The following is a 23,148-nucleotide window of genomic DNA, read 5'->3' as shown; positions in this document are numbered from 1 at the left end:
TTTGTGCCATAAACTACATGAATATTATCAATAAACTCCATATTCATAATATAGAAATAAAAATCCAACCGTACTAATTACTACATTTTAATAAAACATGTACAATATAAACAGACTAAGAGGATTCAAATAAAACAATCTGTTTGCATCTGATGCTTCAAAGCATTACATGTTAGTATGCAAAACAATTATGATTTCAGTGAGACTGGATCATGTCACCGGAACATACAGCTAAAAAAAGCACCAAACTGGCAAGATTTTTCATCTAACTTCAGCCGAATTTTCTCTCATTCTCTAAGACCAAATATGTTCTGCATTTCCTCATCATCATCATCATCATCATCATCATCATCACTCTTTGCTCCAAACTCCAAATAAATAAAATAAAAGTGATGGGTCAGTTCAGTCACAGGTATTCCCTAGATGAGTAAACGGTCATTGCAAAGGTCATCTGGCCAGTTATCTTGCATGCTGACTCACAACTATTGACCAGTATTGGTCATGTGACTCATTCATATCAGTGCTGCAGGAACAACACTGTGTTCACACGGACTGAGGCTGTGCTGGAACATTTCTGATGTGTTTCTTATTAATAAATATGCTTCAAAACATCTCCCAATATCCTATTTTAATATTTAAACATACAAAATGCTGAAAAAGCAAAACTGTAACAGAGTAAAAATAAAGTGAAACCTGTGTCTAATGCTTGGCAAAGTAACTGAAAAAATATACACAAAATGTATATTTTGTTTAAAATATCAGAATGAAAAAGCACATTCATTTTCTCAAACCCTTGAATATATGTATATATATATTTAGAACTAGATTAAGGGATGCAAAAATAGCATTTAAAGAAACTGAAGCCGGAGTGTGGAATGTGAAGTGAGCGAGAAGAGGGCGTTATGAGGACGCCACCATCCGCACACGCTGAGGAGGCGTTAAAATGACGTTTTTTGCTGCCTTGATGGTGTTTTTCATCAGCATGGCTACAGTCATCGGTCCAACACCGCCTGGGACTGGAGTAATGAAGCTGGCCTTCTTTCTAACACCTGTGGAGACATTCATCATGTCAAAAACCTCCAGACATGCACATTTACAGCACAGTTTGACTAACAGGAGTCTGTCTTATAGAATTCAGATCCAGTTGCAAGTATCAACTACAACAACAACAGAAATGATGCTATCAGAACTGTATTTGTAATTTACAGTATTTTTAGATGATGAATGCTTCAATTAAATAATCTAAAAGGGAAAGTAAGGCAGCAAAAGCTTCAGTTTAGGTTCTGATGCAGCACTTCACTGTCATGATGTAATGACGTGTCGTGTTTCAGTTTACATGTGCAAGAACCAACACACCAAAAAAAAAAAAAAAAAATTTTTACATAGTAAAAGGTGGTTATATTGCTATATAGATATATAATTGCATAATTCAGTATGCAAGTATTTAAATGACATCATTGTAATCAATGCAAGTCAACAGGAGATTTTCAAGCAATACTCTTAACATTCCTTAAAGAGGCCATTTTCTGCCCTTTTACAAACTCTTGATGTTGTTTTTGGGCTCTACTAGAACAGGTTTCCCTGCTTGAATGTTGATTATTTTCCTCATATTCTCCATTGTTCAGCTCCTCTCTTCCCAGTCTGTCAGTAACGCTCTGTTTAGTTCCTGTCTCTATGAAGCCCCTCCTTCTGAAAAGCACAATGTGCTCTGATTGGTCGGCTGGAGCAGTGTGTTGTGATTGGTGTTTGGGAAATGTCCCGCCCCTTATCATAACCTCCAGTTTCAACACACTACTAACTAACTCAACCAGGCCCCGCCCCTTTATTCTGCATATGAATTATTTAATTGAGGAATATTGTGAAGAAAACTCAAGATGGAGGCGTTTCAGAAACACTGACACTGATATAGAGAAGAACTGGAACTCTGCAGAGCTGAGCATATAAAACCAAAATAGACACTCAAGACATCAGATATTTACCGTTTAGAATCACTACTGTTGCCTCGCAAGCACAAGGATTATATTAACTGAGAATGTCTGAAAGGCATGTCGTCTTTTTCACCGATTACAGAAATCACACCACTAGTTGCGTTTCCTTCTTACCTTCAAAGTCCACGTCACCAACCAGTCTGTTTTTCCCAGTCAAGGGGTCCAATATTCTGTTGATCCCAACATCTATAACAGCTGCGCCCTCCTTTATCATATCAGCAGTGATGAGGTTAGGAATACCTGAAGGGAGTTAATGTTCGTCAGTCTCTGTGAACATGGCGGTAAACGCGCATTAAGATCAATCTGATTTGCTAATTGAAATGTGAACCTGCAGCGGCGACAATGATGTCGGCGATTTTCGTGTGCTGACGGAGCTGTTCTCTGGGAGTGTAACGGTGGGAGATGGTCACTGTGGCGTCGCCTGAAACAAAAGAGACAATTATACTAATTGCCTTGTATGATTAAAGAACTGCACATGTAATGCTTTATTTTCTCCACACAGACTGACCTCCCGGCCGCTCGTGTCTTCCGTCTGTGTGCAGCAGCATTGCGATGGGCATCCCGACGTTCTTGGAGCGACCGGCCACCAACACATTCTTACCCAGCGTCTGTATGCCTACGACAAACAAGATTCAGTGGACATCAGAATTTGCAGCCAATAACAACTGACATCAATACAGGTTCTGTCTGAATACTTGATTCTGATTGGTGTTCAAACAGTTTAATCGCAGGTAGTTTCGGTCAGTTTAATCACGTTCTATATTAAAGGTGCAGTAAGAGATTTCTGAGAGGCGCTGTTGAAAGTCGATCGGACAGACCACCGAAACACACTAGTAGCCAATGAGCAGTAAGGGGCGTGTCCCTCATTAGGGGTGAGGTGCCTGTTTTGCATAGTGTAGCGAATTTGGGGGCGGAACTATCAAGATAGGGGTGTGGTCCTTCAGGTAGGGGCGTGTTTGTTTTGGTGATTTGAAATATCAACAGCGTTTCAGATGCACAATCTCTCTCTCTCGATAATTCATTCAAATTCAAATGTCTCACCATCTCATTTTTCCATTCACCGTGTCCCTTTAAGGGCTCCGTAGAAAAGTAATAGTTTTTTGTCAACAAGCTGTAAATTCTACCCCAACTAATAATTCAATGTCTAAAAGCTGCTGTGCTGTGGATCCATAACGAGTTCCTCACCGGTCCGTTTAATAATCTCCCAAACGCCCCAGGGAGTGGCAGGCAACATGGTGGACTGATCCAGACACATGCGACCAACGTTGACCACATGGAAACCATCGACATCTTTTCCTGGGCAGACGGCATTACACACCCGTCGCTCATCAATGTGATCTGGGTATGAGAGGGAAATTTAAAAGAATTAGTCAATTCCACAATATATCTGGAAATATCCAAGTCCGGATAAAGGGTTTATGTTCTTTTTAGAAACTCTAGTTCAACCTGGACTAAACAGAACTAAAAAAAAAAAAAAAAAAACTGGTTTGAAATTACCATCAAGTCACCGTTCAGCTTTAAACCTAATGCAATTATTTCTAAAAACCAGTTCACAGCACTGACAATGTCGATTTCTGATCCAGAGAGAGCTGTTGTCATGTATAGATATGAAACAGCTTCACAAACAGCCTTTCAACCACACAGTATCATTATTTCTGTCTTACAATCACATATATTAATCAAAGAAGTTCTGGGATAAAAGTTTATAGTTCAGAAATAAACACTGATGTCTACAGTAGAGATCAAAATAGAGTAGATCACCTTTTGAAAGAAACTTGTCACTTCAAATAAAGATTGTATCAATTACATCATTACACCAGTAGGTGGTGACAAGTGACTGTTAAAAAGAGTCACTGAATCATTCACTCAAGAGATTTGTTCAGAAACACTGATTCATCCAGTAATGAAGCAAGTGAGTAATTGAATCATTCAAATTTAATTTTTAAATTAACATTTTATCAGAATCTGTAGTAAATGTCAAGTTATTGTTTAGTTGTCTGAATCGTAGGAGAATCGTGATCTCCATTTTAAACCAAAACAATCGTGATTCTCAATTTATCCAGAATCGTGTGGCTCTAAGAAAGTATTAAAACCCTTTCTGTTAATTGAAATAAAGCTGAAATAAAAATATTAGACGGAAAAAAGGTACACTAAATTCTAAACTGGAAATAAATTAAACTAAAACTGAAATAACCTAAATAGTCATTTTAAAACAACAACAACAACAACAACTAATTAAATGACAAAAGCACACAACGAAATTACTAAAAATTAAACTAAAATTAAAAAACTAAAAACATAAAATAAAAGGCAATTCAAAGTATTAATGAAACTAAAACAAACGCTGGTTATGGGCGGTAATCTTCTGCTAACGCACCAGGAAGTGGCAGCTGCACCAGCAGCCCATCGACCCTGTGATCAGTGTTGAGTTTGGTGATCAGGTCGAGCAGCTCCTCCTCACTGATACTAGAAGGTTTCAGGATGGTCTCGCTGCTGATGCCTACACAGAACAGACAGCAGTGATTCAACAGAATATAACGCAGACAAGACAGAAGGCTGATTACACGATTTTTGACTTGAAGAGTTTTAGTTGCTGAAACTCAGATAAGACCTGCAGAGTTTGGACAGTCACAGTCGGCAGATTTCACAGGAAATCGTGAAGTGTATGACGGCCACAGACTTTGATTTTTTAGCTTTAGACTATTACTCTATCCTGTTGGAGGAAATCAAACTTGTTTGATATTTTGAGCCGATTTAAGAACACATAGTGTGCATCTGAAATCACGTACTGACTGAGTATGTACTACATTTGGTTTGAAACGTACTTCATGACCGTTAAAAAAGTACTTCTATACAGTATGAATGCGTGTAGTATGAATGATATTGGGTCGTACTACATCCGCCGTGTTGTTACTGTCATGTGACGTGTCAGCGTCGCTTCACTGCCATTCATAAATCCTCTCCTGTGGCCTCATGGGATAGTAAAGTGTGCACTTCAGAATCCCGCCGGAAGTAGTAGGTGATTCGGGGAATTTTCACCTACTGTTTTATGAATGCTATGTATTCGGACAGACTACTCTGTTGGCATACTGTTTTTGCACACTATACAGTAGGGAAGTATTCGATTTCAGACACTATATTGTTTTCATTTGTTGCACGTCTCCTAGCAACAAGAGATTATGTTCAGAATGACTTGAACGTCTGGTAGAGTGTGTCCAGAGCCTGATGCTCAGTTCTTCTCTGTATTTACACAGCTGGCAAGTGTATGATGATGCCGAGTGTTTTCAAATCTGTTCAGTTTAAAAGATCTGTAGCCTTAATACTAAAACGCTGAAGAGGACATGTATTAATGAGAAAATGAGAATGTGTTAACAGTAAAAGAGCACAACATAAGGCTCCTCTCCGGTCAGATCTGCTGGTGTGATTCGGTCAGCGTGAGGATCTGTATGGAGTCACATGTTCACTCAAAATAGATCTGCATACTGTACACAGCCAAGAGCGGAAACTGACACTCGTCGCTCACATACTACAGCAAAACTGAGAGCTCAGCAAGACTCACGGCTTCAGTTACTGTCCTGTCTAATTAATGCTTTACAAAAATTAAAAAAGCATTTCAGGCATTAAAGGGTTAGTTCTCACAAAAATGCAAATTCTATCATCAATTTCTCACCCTCATCTTTCCAAACCCGTAAGACTTTCATTCATCTTTAACACACAAATGAAGCTACTTTTAATGAAATCTGGGAGATTTCCGTCCCTCCGTTTAAAGTCCACGCAATCAAAACATCAACACTTCAGAAAGTTCATAAAGAGATCCATATGTATTGCTTATATGACAAACAGATTTAATTCAGGCTTTTATTCACATATAAACATTGATCAGGAAACACATAAAGCACAAATATTGTTATCAGAATGAACAAACCTCACTGGTTCTCGCGCCTCAAGCGAACACATCTGTGCTTCAGTTTACGGTTTCTGATGCGCTCTGTGTCTCTTCAGAACACGCTTCATTCATATGGATTACGTTTACAACCTCTTTTATGAACTTTCTAAAGCGTCAAAGTTGTGCTTGTGTTGACTGTCAATGGAGGGACAGAAATCTCTCAGGTTTCATTTAAAATATCTGTTCACACGGATCCACAAAACGACTAAAAACGCTGTATTCTTCTGCCAGGCCAGTAGATGGCGATGTCACTTTGTAAAGAAACACTACACACCTATAGACCGAACACGTAATACACATGACGTCACCATTTTCACAGATTCGTGCTTTTGTAGTTTACAAGTAGACAATAACGTTACAGTTCTCAAAAACTTGCACTTTGAAACTCGTTTTCAAAGGTTTGAGCTTTCAGACCCCCAAAACACTGTTGTGTAAATGAACGGCCAGTTTTTAGTTGAAATGGTGTCGTGTAAAAGGCCCCTAAAATCCCTTGATGTCTGTTGTTCTCACTGCCTGACGATGACCTCGTTTGGTCGAAACGTCTCAATTTATTAAAGTTCGATGTGAGCAGATGATCATCACTGAGAAGGAGTCTTACCCACTTCTGCCGCTGCGCGGGTCTTATTGAGGACGTACGAGTGACTGGCTGGATTGTCGCCCACTAACACTACGCTCAGGTGAGGTCGGCGGTTTCCAGCGGCAACCCACTCCTCCACGTCGGCTCGCGCCTCGCTGCGGATCTGCCGTGCCAGCTTCCTGCCGGAGATGATCACAGCTTCCTGTCTGGAAAACAAAACATCAAAGGATTGGAGGGCAAAATTTCACTGTAATTTTGCTTCTGGTCTGAACACAGTTTCTGCTGGAATTTATCTGTTCATACAACGTCCTCCAATGATCCAGATAGCAGCGATTGACGCTGGAGTCGTAGCTGCGGTCCACAGATAAGCTCTGAGCTGCTGAATGACAACATATGGACAATAACTGAAGAATGTCGGAGCATTCTTGTTTTTCCCCCTCATCATTTGTAAGGACAGACTTCTAAATTATTAAATGTAGGAGACTTGACCCTATGGCTGAAAGGTCCATTTTTTTTTTTTTTTTTTTTTAAATTATTATATGTAAGGCATAATAAAGCACTCCAAGCACATTTGTGAACATCTGTTACGTCTTAAGTCTTGAGCGCAGTACATGTGTTCATGTCCCTCGCTGTGAAAACCTTGTGAACGATGACATTCGTGTTCGTTTTCACGCTGCGATGGAGTCTGAAGGTCTTTCTTCCCTACTGTGACTCATACACGAGTAAAACTGCTTCTCGATTAAGAAAAAATGTAGGCAGGACTTGATTATGTCCATCGGGATTGATTGGATCATTGTGGTTTGCTATTGGTGGATCTCATGTGAGTGACAGGTTGCTCCGCCCTCGCGCCAGTAAACACGTCATCAGAGATGAGATGCTGCTGTTTTTTTGTTTTGTTGTTGTTGTTTAAGATTAGGAGAGCACATAAATAAAAAAAAGTGCACAGATAAATCATTAAAAATAAATATTGATATTCCATAAAAAATAGAAATGGTCAATTTTGATTTCATGGTGACTTTAATTTACTCATGAATGCGGTTTACTTGAAGACGTCTCAGTCACGCGTGTGTAATTTAGTCAGCAGCGCTCAGTTAATTCCACTAAATCACTGACGACGCGGAACATGAATGAAAACGGGTTTGTGTTTAATTTGAGCGATCACGCATAAATCATCAGCACATGAGCAGTGACAGGAGAAGCACAGGGAACCTCTGTCGAAACTTGACGCCGGCTGCGCGCAAGCAGTTCCCGACATTACATCAGCCGCGCGCGAGAGCTCCGGGAGCCGGAGAGCCGCTCGGGGGCGCGCAGATGAAGTGAACAATTAAACCGGCGTTTGTTACATAACTAAACCATCGAGAGGAAGACAAATATGACATGCTTTTATAAAGAAACCACGTGTAATAGTGATAGAATTACAACAGAGGCATTACTGAATAAAGAGTCACAGTTCCGCTGTAAATGAGCAGCAGTTTATCGACACTCGGAGCTCGCGCTTCTTCTATAAACGAATGAGAGAAGACAGATCTTATGTGACACTTACCTTGAAGATGACAAATGAAAACTACATGCCTGGTGATGAGAATGCCGGCATAGTTTCCGCAGTGCCCGGAGTGTAGCCATGGTGCGTGATATATATATAAATAAGAGTAAAACACTGAAGACAGCTAAAGAGCGCGTCTGTGACCCAAACAGACCAGGTGGAAATAAGGCAGAAAGGTGTGTGTAGTGTCCGTTTTTAACCCCGATGCCCCTGTGCGTGGCTGTAGCGTCACTACATGATGATCCCCGATCACAAACTACCGCCCTCGAGCCGAACCGCGCATGCGCAGTTTAACTGTAAGGGTTTAGCAGCCAGGGGAATTTTGACTTACAGTTTTACTAATAATTGTTATTTAATTGTAGTAATAAGTACCGAACAATTGCAACAGTATCCGATTCGTATAGATCAGGAGGTTTTCCCTCAGTCTGCACTTATTTCTGTGGTTTCATGTCACTTATAGGGAACCAATCGTAGACATTTCCTGAATCTGTCTTCGACGCCTACTTCTATCTTTCGTCTGTAAAACATCGAACTTCGAAGAGTTCTTATAAATGGTGTTTAAAGGCCTTTGAGGATCAACTTTACTGCAGCAGAAATTCGCATCGCCTTCCAAAAGTGTTTTAAGCAGAAGAAAAGAAGCGGATATGAGTTTCTTATTGTAAGTATTTAGTTGATGCAACAGTTTATTCTTTCTTTCTTTCCATAATCGCATAATGCAGATATAAGTTATGTAATATGGAAGTTCACCCAGCAAAAGTGAACCAAATAGCATTTCTGATAACACGAAACTTTTAAAACTAACAACATTTCCGGTCGAAGATCTGTTCCTGTGTTCGGAGTATTGCGTAAACAACAAAACTTCAACTCTTTTAAATCTTATTCTTCTCAGTTTCGGTTCTGTTGATATCTTGTGAAATCAGTTTAACCACAACACTTGATCGCTGTGACACAAATGTGACTTGTATTGCAGTGGAAATCGTTCATCCAAGACGTTCAAGCCCAAGAAGAACATCCCAGAAGGCTCTCACCAGTACGAGCTGCTCAAACACGCCGAAGCCACTTTAGGAAGCGGAAACCTCCGCGCTGCGGTGATGTTACCGGAGGGAGAAGACCTCAACGAGTGGATCGCAGTCAATAGTGAGTGTGTGTGGAAGCATGTTTGAGAAAATAAGTGATTAAATCATGATTATGCCATTGAATCCTTACCCATTTATTTCAGCTGTGGACTTTTTCAACCAGATCAACATGCTGTACGGCACCATCACTGAGTTCTGCACAGAAACCAGCTGCTCTGTCATGTCTGCAGGGCCCAGGTACAATAATATATATAACAAAATATAATAACAATAATGTCCCAGCTACAATAACACAGCTGCCCTTCAACACTTCAACAAAATAACACGTGTTGAACTTCAGTAGGATGAAAAGTGTTAGTTTACAGAATTATGCTGCCCTGTTCATTAAAATATGAATGTTTATATACTGTTTTTTTTTGTTTGTTTTAACTGTTTTTAACTAATTATTTAAGTTTATTATTATTATTATTATTATTATTATTGTTCTTTTAGTGTTGTTGTGATGTTGGTAAGAAAAGGGAAATTAACTTTTATTTTGAAACTAAAAGTCCTTGATCCGAAACACATGTAAACCTTGATTGGCACAAATACTGTTTTTATACAGTTTATATATATATATATATATATATATATATATATATATATTAGTGCTGTCAAATCGATTAATCGCATCTAACATAAAAGTTTGTGTTGTCTGTATGTTTTACACACACACACACACACACACACTTTTATGTTAGATGCAGTTAATCACGATTAATTACTCAATTTGACAGCACTAATATATATATATATGTGTGTATAAATGGTATACAAAAAGACATTCTGTCTGAAAAATCTTTGTCTCTGATAAATCAACAGATACGAGTATCACTGGGCAGACGGGACCAACATCAAAAAACCCATCAAGTGTTCTGCTCCGAAGTACATCGACTACTTGATGACCTGGGTTCAGGATCAGCTGGATGATGAAACCCTCTTCCCGTCTAAGATCGGTTTGTTCCATTCATTCCATTTCTTATGAATTCACACAGGCTCGGCCAAATGAAGAACTTCTCCAATGAACTTTACTCCTTCCAGGTGTCCCGTTTCCCAAGAACTTCATGTCCGTGGCTAAGACTATCCTGAAGCGTCTGTTCAGGGTTTACGCTCATATTTACCACCAGCATTTCGACTCGGTCATGCAGCTTCAGGAAGAAGCTCACCTCAACACCTCCTTCAAGCATTTTATCTTCTTCGTACAGGTCAGTGCATGAACACACATGCATCGGTCACGTTAAGAACCCGTGACAGTTTCTGAAAGACTCTTCTTGAACTGATTATTGATTCTTTCAGGAGTTCAATCTCATCGATCGCAGAGAGCTGGCGCCCCTGCAGGACCTCATCGAGAAACTGGGCAGCAAGGACAGATAGATGCATTCGGCGGCCTTGATGTGTTTTCCACAAAGCCTTTCTTTTTTCCCGTCCACTTTTGGAATCTGAAATTGCTGTTAGACGCTGATAGTCTTTGCAATTTCTCAGCTGTGCTTCCTGAAAACTCATAGGAGTCTTTCTGAAAACTCTTGATTCATGAATTTTCTGTGTTTTTCTGTTGTCAGTATTACACTGTAGCCCTTATTTTGACATGTATTGGTGATGGACTGAGATATGAAACAATATCAGTTTAGGTTTTATGAAGTACAACTAAAACCTGCCTTTTTAGTCAATGCTTTTATAATGTTTGAGGGAAAATAGAGAAAGGTTTATTTGATTTGATATTTTTTTTAATGTTTTGTACAAGTTTGAAGAAAATTGTTATTTTTTATGTTTTCATTTCTTATGTGATTGCATATTCAACTAAAGTTTATTACAAGACCTTTTTCAGTTGTTGGTTAATCTCAAGATTTATATCCAGACATTTAAACAGTATTTCATGCAAAATTCTATTTTTTCTTCATGACTTTATTTGTAGTCACAATAATGACTTTCTACCTTGTTCATAATCAGATTTTCTAGAAGAGCATTGCAACTTGTTAATATTTAGAATCTAGCCAATGAAGTTGGTAAAAATTCCCAAATGCGTTTTAAACGATGAAATGGTTATTAATGCTTACTGAACTTTTTTTTTTTAACATTGAATTTTGAATATTTTGCGTTATTGGTATTTTAAAACATGTTACAAAAAGTGCACTGTAACACTTGTTGTAGTAAATGATTTTTATTTTTTTATTATTTTTTTGTTGTTGTTCTTTTATCGTTATTGTTAGGTTTTTAAGTTTCAAAGGGAAATAAACTTTTATTTTGAAAGTTAAAACAATCCTTAACCGGAAGCACGCTTTTGCTAAGCTGCTGGGCGCGAATAAATTGGTCAAAATTCTGGCGTATGAATGATGTAAATATTGTTTTTCTGTGATATGTTAGGAATGAGTGTGAGAACGATATATCGTCTTTTCTCGAGCTCTTCTCTTCACCGTTTGTCGAGTAAACACATGAGTCGAAGCGATCAAATAAAGAGGGTCTCGATCGAAGGAAACATTGGTATGTTTGTTTTTTACATTATTAATGTTTACACTGGTGGTTATATGAGGTACGTAATGCAGTTTAGAACAAAATGAAGTTCATCTAATGGGCAAATACCAGTTATTAGGCTGATTCTCACATTCAGTTCCAGTGTGAAGTGTGATTGATGAGTCTCGTGTCTCCAGCGGTCGGGAAGTCCACATTCGCCCGGCTGCTAGAGAATGCGGAACAGGACTGGGAAGTGATAGCAGAACCCGTCAGTAAATGGCAAAATGTGGACCAAACGAACCAGGTCAGTGTACAAGACTAGTTATAGACGTAAACTTAACTGCGGGCCGATGAAAAGTAAAGATAAAACAAAAATTCTGTCACCCAAGTGACAAATAACGCCAGTTTATAGGGGCAATAAGCTCCAAAAACGCCAGTAAATTAAACTAAAGCAACATGAGATCGTGTAACATTAATTGTAGTTGTTTTTTAGTGATATTTCTCTTATGTTTTTGTAATTCATTTGAACGAACTGGTTGATTTTGTTCTATTAAAGACACCATGAAATCAAAATTGGCAGTTTTTTTTTTTATTAATATTGCAGCGTCATAAAAAAGTCTTATGCCCTCGTAATCTTTAATCAAATTAACTTCCTTCTTGCAGCGACATCTCTTCTCTGATGACATGTATACTGGCGCGAGGGCGGGGCAACCTGTCACTCACGTGACATCCACTAATAGAGTGCATTAGGGCCCGCCCACTCTTTCAGCAGCGCTGGTTCTGGAAGTATTTTTTCCATTTATTTCTTCCATAGGGATTTTTAAAAGTCTTTTTTTTTTAAAGCGTTATAAGCCATGAACCAAATCAACCAGCTGTGATGTGAATCATAACATTATAAACTTTGATTTGAAGCAAAAAAGTTTTCGAAGAACGGACAAAGGTACAAGACTGTGTACTTAATGGCTTTAGTGAGGGAAAGAACTACAATCCCATGAACCATTGCAAACAACATAATCAAATTAAAAATGGAGAAATGTAAACTTAAAAATGTTGATTATATATATAAAAACAAAATATATTCTGTTTATATATATATATATATATACAAATATTTAAGTATTTTGAGAGTGTAGCGAGATTTCGTCGATTATGTCATTCGCAGTGCTTCATGGGAGTGGGCGGAGCTAAAGAGCTCTTGGCATGAGGCTCGTTTGAGATGAGCAAAATCTGCGCAGAACCGATCACCGCAAGATGCATGCCGGTTAGAAATGTGTCCGAGGGTGGGCCGCCTTGCTCTGATGTCATGCCGACGTGTGTCAAAAAAAAGTCTGGCGACGGCGAGGCGGCCTCATCGGATTCTGCAGTCGGGCGCAGTTGCTCTCCACCGACTGCGCTGACCAAAAGCACGATGGGAAACGACTTTGCTGACAACACAGCTTAATGCTCATTGGTTTAAACAACCGTGATGTATTGATCTCTTTTAAAATGTTTGATTTTAAAACTCTAATTGTCATGATTTTTTGTGTATAAATTATGTGTGAATATTCCCAAACTCTCTGACAGTGTGATCTCTCTGTGGGTTATGTGATTGTTGTCATATTTATAAAAATATGTCTGTAATTAAAATAAAAATGCTTGATACACACGCTTTTCGAATGGAAATAAATAACAAGTACTTTGCGTGTATTGTTCATTATGTTTATTTTCATATAAAAGCAACAGAACTTAAATTACATCCAGTTTATCAGCAACACAGCGCACGAGTGTGAATCCCGCAATATCCGCCTTTGATCGCGTAGGTTCTGATCCAATACGGGAACAGAACTGTCCGTCTCCTCCCCTCACTGCAGCCGCCTACTCTCTGCTGAACTTCAGGCGAGGTGCATCTCAAACAAGCCTACTGTTGGCTCTTTTCGACTCTCTGATTGGTGGAATCTTCTGTGCAGTATCATGGGTAATGTACTTTTCACCACAAGATTATTTTAAAAATAAGCTGAAATAATGCGGGCTGACGTCTTCAACAGAAGCAAATTGCATCAATTAACAACCTCAGATCACAGTATGACTGTCTTTAAAGTTTTATAAGTTCCTATGGAGAAAATTAATGTAAAAAATACTTCCGGAACAGGACTGTTGCACTCTACAACAAACCACAGCCATCCAATCAATTCCCCACAGACAAAATCAAGCCCCGCCCTACATTTGTTCTTGTTCCAGAAGCGTTTCACTCGAATATTTGTCACAATAGAGAAGAAACGACTATCGCAACTTCAGTGTCGTTGGTGTTCTATTGGTGGATCTCATGTGAGTGACAGGTGGCCCCGCCCTCGTCGTCAGAGAAGAGAAGAGATGCTGCGAGAGGAAGAATATAATCTGATTACAGATTCTGAGGGCATATGAATAAAAAATGATGTGCACAGATAAATCATTTATAATAAATACTGCAATATAAAAAATTAAAAATTGATTATGTGGCGACTTCAAAGTGTTTGTGCCGTCTTTAAAATAAATGCCACTTAGTGTTTTGTTCTGGTGCAGTGATGCCTTTAGCGTCCCAATACTGACCGTATGTCATGTGCTTCTTGTTTCCTGTATCAGACAGAACATCATCCTCAGCAGTCGAGCAGTAACCTGTTACAGATGATGTATCATGACCCCAAACGCTGGTCCTACACCTTCCAGACCTTCTCCTGCATGAGCCGCATGCGCACACAGCTGCAGCCACTTCCTGTCAGAGCGTCGGCAGCGGTGCGGGTGTACGAGCGCTCCGTCTACAGTGACAGGTGACCCACTGAGAGTCCTTTGACATTCATAGCTGCAGTATTGATAATTAACTGTTCATTGATGCTTTTCAGAAGTTACAGTACTTCTTTTGATGATCTTTTTGAATCATATAGTGTTCCTGTTATTAAGTCCTAAAAAGGACCTTTTAGAAAAGAGTATGCATTACGGTAATAATATACTTTAAAAGATTATACTTAAGTGTGAACTGAATGTAATTTGTCTGAAACTTAATTGCAGTTAAATGAACGTGTGTTATAGTTAAAACGTATATTACATGCAGTTAGCTGAACTTTAGAGTGATTTTGAGCCACTTCAGTACATCTTCATGTGTAATTTCTTCTGTTGCCTTAGAAATATGGTTAAAGTGTACTGACAAGCATTTATGGTAAACTAAAATATACTTTTAAGTCATTTCTATTGAACCTTGTATGTCGTGTTTAAAAAATATTTGTAATTTGTCACATTTGTAGTGAAGTTACAATTTAGTGCATTTAAAATAGTATATTATCTTTAAATATAATATTGAGTAACACTACAGTTAAATCAAGTACTTTACATGTGCTTTAGTATGTTAGTCGACACATCAAAATCAGTGCACTTCTTTAAAGCATGACAAAAGATTATTAAAACAAACATTTAAAATGTACTTTAAAGTAAAACTTGACATGATTACACTTTTTCAGTGTACTTAAGTGTGCTGCTCTCTTTCAGTACGCTTAAGTGGCCTTTTATTTCATTAAAAATATATATAAAAAAATACTTTTAAGATTTGACGAACACAAGTGCACATTCAATAATCAAGCACACTTCTTTTTGACACGGGTTTTATGATTAAATGTGTTTGTCGTCCTCTTCAGGTACATCTTTGCTCTGAACATGTTTGAGCTGGGCTGTATGAACTCCACCGAGTGGGCCGTGTATCAGGACTGGCACTCCTTTCTCGTGGAGCAGTTCGGCCGCCGGATTCAGCTGGAAGGCATCATATATCTCCGAGCGTCTCCACAGGTCTGTCAGGCCTTGAAAGGGTTCATATGTTGAGAGAAACAGATTGTTCTAGTCATGGATGCCGATCGGTGTACAGTTCCAGGTCATGCTAAAAAAATAACATGCCATTTATATGATGCTTCTTATTTTGTTAAAATTAATATTTTGCAGATTCTGCGAGGTGTATGTAAACTTTTGAAAAATAACTGTACATTTTTCAGCCTCTCTGTCAGACCCCATATTTATTCTTCCCTGCTGAAACACTTTTTTCTCTTTTTTTTTTTTTTTAAAGCAATCAGATGAAGGAATGTAGACAGGATGTGATGTAAACATGTGCCTAACTCTGCTCACGGACACAACTAATGATTCAGAACAACTGTTGGTCAGAAATTAAGCTTAGATTTAGTTTACGTCTTGAATGGTCTGTAAGCTGCTTCAGATAAACGTGACTTCAAAATGAATAAATGTGAAGTTAATCGACTTGTAATTTTCTTGTTAGAACTAATTATAAATTGGTCAGTTTTGATGTTCTGCAGACGTGTATGGAGAGGTTAGGCAGACGAGGTCGAGTGGAGGAACAGGGAATTCAGCTCGACTACCTGGAGAAACTGCACACGCGACATGAAGACTGGCTCATCGACAAGAAGACCAGGTGAGTCCTCTGACTCGCCCGCAGCAGTACAGAGCCCCTGAAGGGAAAAATATATTTCATTGCTCTCCCGAGGAACTTGGCGTTCGCTCGCAAATAACACAAAAGTTTTTTGAGTGAATGAAGTTTCTCGGGAGAACGCAAAAGCATTGAAATATATTTTTTTCCATCACCATGTCCCTTTAGGGGCTCCGTACCACAGTAATAGTGGAATTAATCTAGTAAATGTTGTTACTCTGTTCTGATTCATTTGTCCATGTGTAGATCTTGGACCGTTTCATGACCGTAGCAGACTGTATAATACAAATAATATAAATATAATATAAATTACTCTATCGTTCAAAAACGTTTTATTTTTTTCTTTCTTCATCGAGGACACATTAAATTGATCAAAAGTGACAGTAAACACATTCATAATGTCACAAAAGATTCTTTCAAATAAATGCTGTTCTTTTGAACTTTATAATCATCAGAGAATCCTGAAAAATAAAATGTATCAGTTTCCACAAAAATATAAACTGTTTTCAACACTGATAATAATCATAAATGTTTCTTGATCATCAAATCATCATATCAGAATGATTTCTGAAGGATCATGTGACACTGAAGACTGGAGTAATGATGCTGAAAATTCAGCTTTGATCACAGGAATAAATTACACTTTACTATATATTCACATAGAAAACAGCTGATTTACATTGTAATAATATTTCACAATATTACTGTATTTTTGATCAAATAAACACAGCCTTGGTGAGCAGAAGAGACTTCTGTAAAAAATATTGAAAAATGTTAGACCCCAAACTTGATTGTTAGTGTAATGCATCTCGTCTCTAATCTGAATGTGTACTACTGAAATATGAATGTTGCTGATTGTAAATGGTATTTTGTATACAGAACAGTCACCTTTATGTCTCTATAACACTTTATACAATACAGATTGTGTCTAAGCAGTTTTACAACAGGAACAATAATGACCAATGCAAACAGTTGATTTCTGCAGTAAGGCAGCTGTGTGTGCTCTTCTCTCTTCACACAGGGTTCATTTTGAGCACCTGGCGACGGTGCCGGTGTTGGTTCTGGATGCTGAAGTGGAGTTTGAGAAGGACCCGAAAGTGCAGGACAATCTCTTAACAAAGGTACGCCTTCCTCAGAAAGACTGATTTTTAGATTTTTTGTGCATTACATACATACATGTTGACACTATGGAAATTTGTTTCTGCCACTGAATAAAAACTAGAAAATGTAATTCCTTGCAAAAAAAAGTCAGAATTACTAGAACTCACAATTCTGAGGAAAACAAAAGGGTTAGTTCACCCAAAAATGAAAAGTCTGTCATTAATTACTCATCCTAATGTTGTTAAAACAGTCATGTGACGGCTGTGGTTCAACCGTAATGTTATGAAGCGATGAGAATACTTTTTGTACACAAAAAACCCCCCGACTTTATTCAACAATGTCTTCTCTTCCCTGTCCGTCTCCTACGCTGTTGACGTTGTATAGACGGTGCAGCACTTCCGTGTTCTACATCAGAACCCTTTAAAGTCACAATTACCTTTTTAGTTTATTCCGTGGCAGAAACGAGCTTCCATGTTACACACCTCACATGAGCAACATACTGAGTATATATATTTTTCTCCTGATCTAGGTTAGACATTTTTTCAGTGCATTATAAACGGCATCGTGGGACCGAAGCGCAAGGATTGTTTTGTATGGACCGTTTCTGTAGGACCTTGAACGTCCACTGAGGATCTCGGAGTGTCGGACCAAACCACAGATCTGAATGTTCTTTGCTGCAGAAGAAGGTTTTCTCAGCGTTCAGTGGAGATGAAAGCCGATTCACTGCAGTAATATGTCAAGATGTTTTGAAAACTGTACTGTGACATGTATAAACTATAAATGTTATGTTTATAACATTCACTTTAAGATCTAACTGATAAGTGGGTGATTTCTTGTAATGTTTTTTATCCTTAACTTATTTCAATAAACCTGCACACCTAAACATGAAGGAAAACCTTGATTGAAACACAAGACATGTTTCTGGATACTTCAAACATATGAATGTGCCACACTCACAATTAGACACTGTCGTTTACTGGTTTAGTTTTTGTAAAAAAAAAGTTTTATTCAACACTAAGGCTACAATACAAAACATTTTTTTTTTTTAACAATTTCCCCTCCAAAGCTCAAATTACAGTTAAAGTATGCTATTCAAAAACATACAAATAGGGGACTGCAATTACAACACACAATTGTGGATGAGGTAACCTGGACGTGATCAGTTTGTCGTTTTAACCTTTTTCTTCTTTGTTTTAGCCACCTGAGGCAGTGGCATTTTAAACGCAGTCCTATAAACAGAAGAACACGAGACCGTTTGTTACAGGCTGCCAGAAACCACACGTTATCTATCAGACGAACTTCAATATGATGTTAAAAAGACTCACTCGCATGTTGTGCAGATTGGACTGAAGTTACAGAATACTGTGAATGAAGAGAGGAAAAGATGCAAAACAAGGTTAAACCATGTTAAAACACAATCCTGCTGTAGGACCTTTTGATGAGGTCACTAAAAAGGCAAAAAGAAACTACTTTAAATCTCACTCTAGATTTCAGTGAAGCTCAAGTAATATTTTCCCAGGGCTTGTTTCTTGTGTCTGCCGCATAAAATGACACGTTTTCTTATCAGAGACCATATTAATAGATTACAGTATTCAGACTGTAAACATGAGCAGTTAATGTTGATGTGATCTCAAACCTTTGAACGCTGGTGTATAAATGCTCAACGTGCTGAAGTGACACACACGCACACACACACACACACACACACACACACACACAGTCTGAAACAAGCCTGAACCCACCAATGACTGCAAACGTGTTTCTCCAAACTGACAGTAAGCAGTAAAGTGTAGATGGAAACATACTTGACAGGCACACTGAACACACGTAGCCGATTTCAATGAGGTTGCGGTGGCAGAAGCAGGCGGCTCTGTAGTCCACGTGTACCGGAGGAGGCAGTAACAACTGAGAGCGCTGGTCTGCGTCCGGTAAAAACACCCACTGACACGAGAGAAGCACGACACCGTTCTTCACAACATTAAACAAACAACCTACTGGGATATGATAAATGTGCAGTTTCAAAATGGCAAAAACAAATGTCTCACCAACAAATACTGTGCCAGAGCAATCATTTGAGGAATTCTGAGATACAAGCCTCCGGTAATGTCACAAGCCTGTCGAGAAACAAACAGTGTTTCACACTCTATCAAATCAAATTAAATAATCAGATGCTGAAAACGGCATGATTGTAAATAAAAATAAAGAAAGTTATCAGAAACAATCAGTTTGACTGCACTTCAGGTTCACAAGCTTTTTTATCAGGCATGTTTTGTTTGAGCACTAAATAATTCATATGCAAAAGTGACATCAAACCTTTGTAAGATTGTCATGATTTTGTTTAAAGTGGAAACAAGTACAAATATAAACAGTGCTACTTCTTGTTTCTACTTTAAACAAAATCGCTTCTGTTTATTTGTTTATTTCTTCATTGTCTGAAGAATCACTTGTGGCATTATTTGAATCCATTATCAGTTTTCTACACACTGATGTTTTGTGGTGTCATCATCATCATCATCTGTAGCTTCACCGACAGGACATATATTTACTGTGTAACTGAAAAATGACATCAATAAAAACAAGCAGTCTTATACACGGATCAAACACAATACCTGCTGCAATAGTCCGGAGTCGCTGTCCAACACACAGGCGTCAATCAGGATATTCTTCATGAACAGAATAATGGAGCATATAAATATATCAATATCAGAAAAATACATGATTAAATATGAAGATGTTAGTTCAGCTGTTATTCCCACCTTCTTCTGTGCGGCAAAGATCACATTCATGAAGTTCATGTACTGTAATGTAGAATCCTCAGAAGCTTTAATCACCTGAAACCACAGTTAAACAGGTCAGTGCAGTTACACAACTAAACACTGCATGTTTACGGTTACACCTGAAGAAGAGCTTACCAAAATCCTTGATTTCACTTCCTGTCCAGCTGTAGGTCAAAAGCATGAGAATTAAGTCCAAATATTAGTTGCACTAAATAAAAATAATGATCTATTTAATTAAAACCGCTAGGAAAGGATGACCATCTTTCGCCACATTGCTGCTTTTAAAGAACTATTGCTCTAATCTATCAGTCTTGTGTGCTTTGATTTCACTGCACTGTGGAAGATGATTATGGAAGCTTGTTTCCACCACTAAAAAAAAAAAAAGTTAGAATTGTGAGATGTAAACTTGCAATTGCGCATCAAAAATTGTGAGAAAAAGTCAGATTTTGCGAGAAAAAAAGTCACAATTATCTTTTAAATTGTTTTATTCTGTGGCGGGAACAAGCTTCCATAGATGATAACATGTTAGGAGGAAATGTGTTCACCTTGCACATCCTTCGAGACTCGATGAATGTCTGAGAGTCAAAGGTTAATGAAAACTGGAGTGTGTGTTTGCATATCATATCTTATTCACAAAACTGAGGTGTGAGCAGTGATCTGTGGGTAGAGGATACAGCACAGAGCTCTGGAGAGAGAGACGGCCAACAGCGTGTCTGTCTGCGTGCCGCTGACCTCTGCTGTGAACAACGACAATAAAAACACCGTTATCCTCGTGTATTATCACCCACAAACATACTGTACACTAAACAGTCAAAAACAGCATTACATATTAGGATCAATGCATCAAAACAGTCACAAGAAAAACATTTATGAAACCAAGTCCTTTACTTTCATAAAATCATAACAATTAAATCATTAAATAACTTACTTCTCTCCATGAGTTTCCGAATCTCTTCCGCAAAGAGATCATTGGTGGCTGACAGGAGTTCATATTTGCCATCAGTACTTCCAGATATGTCCTCCCCTGATCTCCACTGCTTACTGGGATACAGGAAGTGGCTTGACGACAAAACATTAGTATAGTTTTAGTCTATGTTTGTATACTATATGGACAAGTATTGGGACACATCTCTTAAAAATTATTAAATTCAGGTGTTTTAATGCCACCTTTGCAATGAGTCAGTTTTTGAAATTTCATCCCTGCTAGATATTCCACGGTCAGCTGTATGTGGTATTATTGGAAAGTGGAAGTGTTTAGGAACAGCAGCAATTCATCCTCGAAGAGGAAGACCATGTAAAGTCTCAGAGCGAACCGGTCACCGACTGCTGAGGCACATGATGTGTAAAAGTCCCCAGCGCTCTGCTGATCCCACAGCTGAAGAGTTACAAACTTCCTCTGGTATTAACATCAGCACAAAGACTGAGCGGCGGGAGCTTCATGGAGTGGGTTTCCATGACCGAGCAGCTGCATGAAAGCCTCACGTCCGCAAGCGTCGGATGGAGTGTGTAAAACACTGGACTCTGCAAACCTGTTCTGTGGAGCTACGAATCACACTCCTCTGTTCGTCAGTCTGATGGGCGAGTCTGGGTTTGGGGGATGCCGGGAGAACGTTACCTGCATTACTGTAAAGTCTGCTGGAGGAGGGATGATGATGGGGCTGTTTTTCAGGGGTTGAAGCATTCAAAGACATTTGCTATGCTTCCAACTTAGTGGGAATGGTTTGGGAAAGGCCCTTTTTATTCCATCATGACTCTCCCAGTTCACAAAGAAAAGTCCATAAAGGGTTAGGGTTAGGGTCATCCAACATCACTGCCTGACCCTGACCTCACAAACGCTCTACTGGATGAATGGACAAAAACTCCTACAGAAACACAAATATTGTGGAAAGCTTTCCCAGAAGGATGGAAGCTGTTATAGCTGCAATGGGGGACCAACTCCATACTAATGTGTATGTATTCAGAAATATGATGATATTACAGTTCCTGTTGGTATAACGGTCAGGTGTCCCAATACTTTTATCCATAGAGAGAGAGAGAGAGTGAGTGTGTGTGTTTATGTATATGTATTGTTAACATGACCATGATCAGTTAATTTTCTACCTCTCTTGATACAGGTTTGCAATGACGGCTAGTTTGTTGGTTCTTGACATCACTAAATGGGCATTTGCCAGGACCATTAAAGCGTCCAAACATGTTGAAAGAGTGAACTGAAAGAAAAGGGGGGAAAAGGTTAATTTTTATGGGCAATAAGGATAAACTGGAAAACATTATGGATCAGGCCGAAAGTTACATTCGATGAAACATCACCTTCGGTTCGCGCTGAGCCTGCTGACCCCACCAAACTGGGTTAACATCCAGAACCAGCACCAGAATATTGACTTCGTCATCTGTAAACATTAGTGATTGTTATCATTTTCACATATATCACACGTGCCGTCATGTTTTACATGATTCATGTATTTTCAAAAATTAAGACTCTTCCAACTATTTTTATGAAACCAATCAATGCAAAGTTGTTTTCTTGTTAACATTTCAAAAACGTGCTTATGATGTACAAACCTGAGGCCATTACTGCGATTCCTGATCTCTACATCGCTATAAACAGTAATTCATTAATATTTTTATTCAATATGTTGAAAGTTGTGCCGTTCAGACATCATCTTCATCTTCTTCGTCTTCTTCTTGTGACGTTTATTGGCGGTGGGCAAGCCAACTTTTGGTGCATTACCGCCACCAACTGAACTGGAGTGTGAAGTGACAATGGGAAGGATCATATATCTATATCTACATCCATATATACGTATATATACACATATATACATACATACATACACAAATATATCTATATAAAAAAAAACGTATATTATATAAAGACTTATATTCTCCTAAAGTTTCCTGTATCTATTATATATTTTATTATCATTCTTCTGAACTTTCTATTGCCTAATAACAGTCCTAATGTCATATTATTTGCACCTTCTGTTTGTATCTTTGTTTCTAGCATTTGTCTCTCTTTACAATATGCTCTACACTGTAATAAAATATGCTCCACTGTGCCGTTCAGACATCTTCTTCTGTAGATTCACTAGAAGGATGCGAACTAAATCAGCAGGTGCACAGCGCCACCTCCTGTGCTGGAGCGGGAACTATTCCGTGCTTGTGACTGCATTTATCTATCTATTCATTCATTCATTCATTCATTCATTCATTCATTCATT

The 23,148-nt window shown here is 38.5% G+C and overlaps 3 protein-coding genes across 7 annotated transcripts; 1 reads left to right on the top strand and 2 right to left on the bottom strand.

Moving 5' to 3' along the window:
- Positions 1-71: 71 nt before the first annotated feature.
- Positions 72-9,387, bottom strand: mthfd2 (methylenetetrahydrofolate dehydrogenase (NADP+ dependent) 2, methenyltetrahydrofolate cyclohydrolase). 2 transcript variants are annotated; one of them, XM_051894910.1, is made up of 8 exons: positions 9,261-9,387; positions 6,533-6,717; positions 4,366-4,488; positions 3,174-3,326; positions 2,497-2,604; positions 2,317-2,409; positions 2,103-2,228; positions 72-1,049 (listed from the first exon to the last, which is right to left on the bottom strand). In XM_051894910.1, the coding sequence occupies exons 1-8, from the start codon at positions 9,350-9,352 to the stop codon at positions 901-903; spliced, it is 1,029 nt and encodes a 342-aa protein (XP_051750870.1). In that variant the 5' UTR covers positions 9,353-9,387; the 3' UTR covers positions 72-900. The 2 variants fall into 2 exon arrangements, with proteins under 2 accessions (XP_051750870.1, XP_051750871.1); XM_051894911.1 differs by lacking the exon at positions 9,261-9,387 and adding an exon at positions 8,055-8,680.
- Positions 9,388-10,539: 1,152 nt separating this feature from the next.
- Positions 10,540-18,048, top strand: dguok (deoxyguanosine kinase). 3 transcript variants are annotated; one of them, XM_051894916.1, is made up of 7 exons: positions 10,540-11,647; positions 11,815-11,921; positions 14,216-14,400; positions 15,259-15,406; positions 15,922-16,037; positions 17,074-17,173; positions 17,683-18,048. In XM_051894916.1, the coding sequence occupies exons 1-7, from the start codon at positions 11,524-11,526 to the stop codon at positions 17,707-17,709; spliced, it is 807 nt and encodes a 268-aa protein (XP_051750876.1). In that variant the 5' UTR covers positions 10,540-11,523; the 3' UTR covers positions 17,710-18,048. The 3 variants fall into 3 exon arrangements, with proteins under 3 accessions (XP_051750876.1, XP_051750877.1, XP_051750878.1); XM_051894917.1 differs by having other exon boundaries at positions 11,775-11,921; XM_051894918.1 differs by lacking the exon at positions 11,815-11,921.
- Positions 18,049-18,133: 85 nt separating this feature from the next.
- On the bottom strand, positions 18,134-22,658 carry gtf2h3 (general transcription factor IIH, polypeptide 3). Of its 2 annotated transcripts, none has more exons than XM_051894914.1 (13): positions 22,490-22,658; positions 22,238-22,317; positions 22,031-22,137; positions 20,859-20,989; positions 20,605-20,667; positions 20,476-20,505; positions 20,066-20,094; positions 19,910-19,984; positions 19,763-19,816; positions 19,199-19,267; positions 18,959-19,094; positions 18,479-18,515; positions 18,134-18,382 (listed from the first exon to the last, which is right to left on the bottom strand). In XM_051894914.1, exons 1-13 carry the CDS (start codon positions 22,497-22,499, stop codon positions 18,313-18,315), a joined length of 891 nt encoding a protein of 296 aa, XP_051750874.1. In that variant the 5' UTR covers positions 22,500-22,658; the 3' UTR covers positions 18,134-18,312. The 2 variants fall into 2 exon arrangements, with proteins under 2 accessions (XP_051750874.1, XP_051750875.1); XM_051894915.1 differs by having other exon boundaries at positions 20,605-20,664.
- Between the last annotated feature and the right edge of the window lie 490 nt (positions 22,659-23,148).

This window comes from Ctenopharyngodon idella, chromosome 5 (assembly GCF_019924925.1).
Source record: "Ctenopharyngodon idella isolate HZGC_01 chromosome 5, HZGC01, whole genome shotgun sequence".
NCBI lineage: Eukaryota > Metazoa > Chordata > Actinopteri > Cypriniformes > Xenocyprididae > Ctenopharyngodon > Ctenopharyngodon idella.
The sequence above is the reverse complement of the archived record's forward strand: the minus strand, read 5'-3'. Positions and strand labels throughout refer to the sequence as shown.